The sequence below is a fragment of the Amblyomma americanum genome, chromosome 2 (assembly GCF_052857255.1).
Source record: "Amblyomma americanum isolate KBUSLIRL-KWMA chromosome 2, ASM5285725v1, whole genome shotgun sequence".
In the NCBI taxonomy this organism is placed as follows: Eukaryota; Metazoa; Arthropoda; class Arachnida; order Ixodida; family Ixodidae; genus Amblyomma; species Amblyomma americanum.
In genome coordinates, this window is record NC_135498.1 from 174374383 (window position 1) to 174381184 (window position 6802).

Sequence of the window (6802 nt, forward strand, 5' to 3'; positions counted from 1 at the left end):
CCTGACCTTCTCCCAAGGCTACCTCTCGCGACGATGATGGGGGACCTGGGGAGCCTTTGTTCTATTCATGCAGGGCGCCACCAACATGTATCAGCTCTCTCTCGCCCGCAACCCACAAGTTATAACCTTTTGGACATAAAGCTCTTCTGTCTTTACGGAACTTCGCATCTCTGTTTCCTCGGGCCCTACACCAACCCAGAGGCGCCAAGGTCGCTAACATGCGCTAGTTTGCATTCGTGAGGATTATATTCTGCTCACTAGTATGGGGCACAACTATATAAACCAGTCTGATGAAAGTAGCCGTTCTTGAAAAAAAAATGGGCCCTCAGAATGGTTCATAACCTCCCAAAATAAACACCCAATAAAAAACTTATTTTTTAGGCACAAGATTATTATCGTTTTCAACCTCTATTCTTATTCACTATTCTTCACCTACACAATACAAGAAAGAAGATTATTCTAATAATATATATATATATATATATATATATATATATATATATATATATATATATATATATATATTTATATATATATATATATATAGAGAGAGTGAGACTATTATTCACCTACAAAATACAAGAAAGAAGATGCACAAGCAGTATATCTGACTTAGCCGTGATTAAATTTGTTTACTGCACTCATCCACGCCGTCACAAAGCACAATGCGTAGTACGTCAAGTGAGAAGGAACCATGGGCTCCAAATGGTAGCATTTTTACTTCTATCACTGCTTAATAAATTATTAGATACAAATATTGACATAAGGAGCATAAGGTGCCCTAACTTCCTTTACTACATTCTCCTTGAAGCCTCCGTTTCATATTCTATTCATTAGGCATCTGTTAACATTTATGTGTCGAATAATTGTTTTGTAAGCTTGTTCTCGCTTGCTGTTATTGGTGTTATTTCGCAGTTCTATAATCGTTTTTCTTTTGTTTGCTGTAATTGTTGTTGCGACTGTTGCTTCGACTCTGCCTGCACGGCACTCAAAATTTTGCATTTGTTTTCTTATCTCGTACTTAATATGCTTAGTTTCAACTTTCTGTTGGCTATCGTGACAAAGGTGCCGTTGCTTCCACTGCTCGCTTGCTCTACAGAGGGTGGGAACTTTGTCCAGCATTAATTACTGTTATTCCCATCCCCTTCATCAATGATGGTGACGGAAATAAATAATAATTATTATTCTCGTTAAAAGAAAAAGAATGCGAAGTAAAATAAGGTAACACTGCGAAAAGACAAGCTCTCGGGTACCGCTTGAAAAGGCCTGCGAATGGTAGCCTCGGGAGAGAGGAGGCTCATTAAGGACACAAAATCTGTAAGCACAAAATAAACGCAGCCAGTAGTAGAAGACGACGTATGAGGACAAGAGAGGCCCTGAGAGAAAATGAACGTGCTCTCAGTGTTGCTTGGAGCGTAAAACTGCGTTCAATAGTATTCGTTTTTTTTCGTTTTAATATATTTAATCAGTACTTCATTACTCGGCGCTAATTCGCGATTCTGGATTATCACTTTTATGTTAGTCAACGTCATTTAATGTGTGCACGACAGGAACGAAAGGTTCTTACAATTATTGTAAGTGGCCAGTGGCCCAATCAGTGGCAGCACGGAAGAAGAAAAAAAAAACGCTTCTGATTGCATCATTGAGGCAAGGTACATGGACGCGACTACCACGGATGAAGCTCCCGCCAGGAATACCCGCAGCAGTTCATTGTTTGTGGCAGACATCGCGCCGATCGACACTACTGCCTCACAAGGGACACGGTTCACGCATGGAGGAGAGGAAGACGTCGCTGCTTTCCCGGCATCGACTGCGGTACGTGGGAAGTGTGGCCTGAACGACGCGTTCGCCACGCTCATCTCTTGCGATTCGCGGTACTCGTGATATGTATGTACTGTGTGCTCGGTAGAGTTAGAAACAGAGACACGCGCCCGTAGTTTTGTCGTGGACCACTTGAGATTTGCTGCCACATGACAATTATTTTCCACTATGCTCGTGGAAAATATGCCGCCTAATTTTATTTCCTTCGGTATGCTGTCTTTAGTATACTTTATCGGCTTTCCCGCACCGGCCAACGCTGCGTGAGATTGCAAGAGGTAGCAGCAAACGGTTTCTCGTGGAGACTGCGCGTGACGCCGTTGTAACGTGAAAGGAAGCACGAAATGCGCCCTTGTCGCGTAAACCAGAGAGGAAGAAGAGCTGTGGTTCTCTAGCTCCGCTTGACGGTCATCTAACCTAGATACACCCCGTTGGATGGTTCATTTTCCTATGTGGAAGGATGACTTTTCGCTTGGATGTATGCGAACCAGCGCACTTTCCCTTAAGAGGGCACTGCTTGGTTTGCGGTGTGAAACACCCAGTGTAGCATGCACCTGACGCTGCAGGCCTTTATTTGATGGTGCTTCGGCTTTGGCCAACGTCAATTCGGCAATTCTCTTCACGTTCGCGCTTTGTACATCGAGATTTGTGGGCCTCAATATACGTTAACCAGAAACTGTCGCAATGCCCACCGAGGCAAAGAGAACCCAAGGTCGCCAACACAAGAAAGCGCGGGCTGAGAGAAATGTTGACTGCATCGCTGCATAGTTTATACTACGAGGAGTCGTTCCTCGGCAAACAGTGTCGCTGCTTTCCCGGTCTCTTAAACATAGTAATCCGCACGCTGTTCTTTATTGTGCGCGGTTGTGTGTAACGGCGTCGCTCATCTCCGCACGCTTGCAGGCGAGTGCCTGCAGATTATCGATAGCACCGGACAAGAAGCCGGCTACGCAAGAGCCGATTTCAGCGGCGGAGTCGCCATTGGTCGAAAAAGAAGCTCCAGTGCTGCTCCACCGACAGGCGGCCCGGGCTCCGGCTGAGTCTCCTACGCCGGGGGTGCCAGTGGACTATCGGGTACGCTTTTTGTTATGGGCTGCACTTTGATTTTAAACTAAACGTAGGCCAAATGATCCTGCTGTGAAATGGTGGAACTTTGGTATAAGGGCGCGAACATTAACTAGTTGTTTAAGCAAAGCTTTCACTCGTGTTGTGTATATGTGAATACCAGTGGGCGCACTCCACTTAGACGGCAAGCAGTCGCAGTATGGCAGGCGTGTGAGGCTTTCTATCATCCTTGCTGTCGAGTATGACTTGGATGATGTCCTGGTACAACCTTTTTTTTTTATGCGCCGCGTAACTTCGGCACAAGAAACAAGACTGCGACAGGACGGCTTCAAATTCTCTAATTAGAATCGACGTCATTATTGCTGTTTAAAACATTCCGCTCTCTGGAAAGGGTGATTTAAGGCTGGAAAATTATTAACACACCCCGTCAGCGGACTGGCCACTGATTTGCTTCACTCAGCTGGTTCCGCCGGAAATTATCGACTGACTCAAAAAAATATAGTGAAAAAAAAAACGGCACACTCGGCGTGCGGTCTGCTGTCGTGTTTTTTCGGTTATATTGTTACGTGGCGGCCAGCCGAAGAATGAGGCGTGATGAACGATGGCAGAGAGACGATTTAATGGCCGATGGCCTAGCACGAGTGCTCCGTCCCGTGCCACTGCCAGCTTCGTCTTCTTCGTCACACTACCTGGGGCCACCGAGCGATGGTCCCGATCAGAGAGACATACAAGAGCGAAATGGTGATGGGCATGAGAGAATGGTAGTACATAATGATAAATTGGTGAAGTGCTAGGGCCGTAGGCTTGGTCAAAGAAGATAATTCGGGCGCTGGCCCCCGATTGTATGGCTCCTTGGTTGTCTCTTTGTGTATATAATTCCCTTCTGAGAACACACACACACACACACACACACGCACGCGCACACACACACACACACACACACACACACACACACACACACACACACACACACACACACACACGCACACACACACACTTCTACCCGTTAAATTATTGGTGGATGTTAAAGGCGTCAACCGCAGTGCCTTTAAGGATGTGACCCACCTTGTCACTCTCGGACATCGCGCCGTCCACATTCAAGCAGGAGCTAACACGTCCTGGATGTACGCTACGTAAGACTCCGTCGATGTCTGTGCGCGGCAAAGGCGCTCCTTCTTGGCAGCAAGCTGTCGGCCGATCGGCTTACCGAACAGGTCCTGAAGTCTCTGCTTGCAATCTCACAACTAGTGAGCTCGTCTTCGTGCGCCTCGAACCACACCCGCGCTGTGACCTTCAGGTAGAAGGTCATGTTGGCCAGCTTAAGAGTAGGAGCCCACCGGTTATGTGTGCTGACGCGCTCGTACATCACGAACCAGTCCTCCACGTCAACACCGTGTGCCCCGCAGAATGTCCCGGGGTCGCCTGTGTGCGCAATGATGACCGTGGGGGCGGCAGGCGCCGGTGCATTATTCTCTTCGAGTGGCATAGTGGAACAACTTTGCAGGGCTCCGCTGCGGAATTCTGTCTTGGCTGTGTCGGTACCCCGCACCTCCGCCATTAATGTGGCGGGTAGAAATACATATTTACAGAAGGGGATTAATATTTACAGAAAGAAACAGCCAAGTAGCCATGCAATCCGGGCAAGCGCCCGAACAAACTTCGTCCTCCTCGTCCGCCACACACACACGCACCATGCTTCGCCATCATCTTTGTCCAAGCCTATGGCCGTAACAATAATATCAAATAATACAGCGTCGCTCAACGTTGCTCTGATCTCTGCGGCGTTAGAGGATCGCACATAGTGATTTTGGCACCTGCTGTTACTGATCGATCAGTGCCTTTCATTCTACGCTGAATTATTTGCACGTCTGAAAAAAAAACGGTTTTAAACAGCGAGCACTGATTTCTCCCGAGCAAGAAATGATGGAAGCAAAAAGGAACTCAACTGAATGGCGACGAGTAGGCAGGGACAGCATATAATTCCGTGTAGTAGTGCTGGCAGCGGCAGTGCTTTTTTACTGCAGTTAAGAGATAAAGGATTCATTAGGGTAGAAAGTTGGGCCAGTTGCTGTAGCGACATATTCAGGAAAACTTAGCACAGATTAACACAGGACGGGAGGGAGAAACACACACACACACACACACACACACACACACACACACACACACACACACACACACACACACACACACACACACACACACACACACACACACACACACACACACACACACACACACACACACACACACACACACACACACACACACACACACACACACACACACACACACACACACACACACACACACACACACACACACACACACACACACACACACACACACACACACACACACACACACACACACACACACACACACACACACACACACACACACACACACACACACACACACACACACACACACACACACACACACACACACACACACACACACACACACACACACACACACACACACACACACACACACACACACACACACACACACACACACACACACACACACACACACACACACACACACACACACACACACACACACACACACACACACACACACACACACACACACACACACACACACACACACACACACACACACACACACACACACACACACACACACACACACACACACGAGGCCGAACTTGCGACTGTATTTTCAGAAACGATAGACCGCCTTAAGAAGAAGAAATGGAGCAAGCGTACAACATCCAGAGCATCCCGTGTGGAAAAAAAGAGCGCGCACATAGGTACAGCATATATTGCATCAAGGATATATAGGTACAAGCAGTGCCATATCAGAACTTATCGGAATATCATAGAAACCAGGAACAAGAAAAGGGGGTTATCTATTGCGAAGAAAATCAATTCAGTGTAAAGACCGACGAGTACCATTTCTTTGTGAAGTACGTTCAACGCCACCATTCACCGGTGTTCTTAAACAGAAGCGGGATAAAGAGAAAAGGTAGCCCGAAATTTGTAGCGTACTGAATGATAGAGTATTGATATTTTTTTCCTATCGGTACAATCAAACCCTTGACGACTGCTGCGTTTGCACCGCCGTTTGGACAAAAGGAAAGGCCATTTTCCTTCATCCAACAAACCCTCATATGCTCAGCTACGGCTTGATAATGACAGGGAATCCCCGCCTCCGCAGGCTTTTCAGTGCTTTTCGGACTGTGTCATTTGATAGAACACCTAGGAACCATTGACAGCCATCCAGAAACGCCCGTATTCACAGCAAACACACGTAAAATCGACCTTGACGTTCCAGAAATCTGGAAGCGTAGCACTGGCCATTATACGGTTCCCATCCATTGTTCCCCGCAGATAGAGGCCGGTGGCGGTCGCGCTTCCGGCTGGAGCCTGTCTCGGGTGTGCCTCGGCGTCTGCGCAGTGGCGCTGTTCGTGCTGTCGGCGCTGATCGCCGGCACGCTGGCGGTGCACACCGTGAGACGCGTGGAACTCGTCAGCCGGCTGCTGCAGGAGATCATCAACGAGACCAGGGTGCACAGCCCGGAGGGGACCACGCCGACCTCCGCGACCACGACGTCACCCGCTCTTGGGCGCGGAGATGTGATCGATGAGGTGGTCACTGCTGGAAACCCAGCAGGAGACGACGGCGCCCAACAGAACGGCACTTGCTCGTTCCTGCGGGGACGCCGCGAGTGAAACAACGGCGTAATGTCACTTCCATTGTGTCCGAAAGGTTATTGGTTGGCAGACCTCAGTGCGTATTCGACAGGCCCACTGCAGGTCTTCTAGGCGATCGGCCTGCCTTAATAAATTGCGGCGCCGGATATGTTGTTAGAAGCGGTTACGTAGCTACGTCCGACTGCGTTTTATTATGGAAGGGCGGCACTGTTGAAGTCATTAAAATGAGTAGA

At 48.2% G+C, this 6802-nt stretch overlaps 1 protein-coding gene across 1 annotated transcript; it reads left to right on the forward strand.

Moving 5' to 3' along the window:
• Nucleotides 1-1640: 1640 nt before the first annotated feature.
• On the forward strand, nucleotides 1641-6587 carry LOC144120242 (uncharacterized). The gene is made up of 3 exons (XM_077652643.1): nucleotides 1641-1815; nucleotides 2722-2892; nucleotides 6246-6587. Exons 1-3 carry the CDS (start codon nucleotides 1657-1659, stop codon nucleotides 6585-6587), a joined length of 672 nt encoding a protein of 223 aa, XP_077508769.1. The 5' UTR covers nucleotides 1641-1656.
• Nucleotides 6588-6802: the final 215 nt, after the last annotated feature.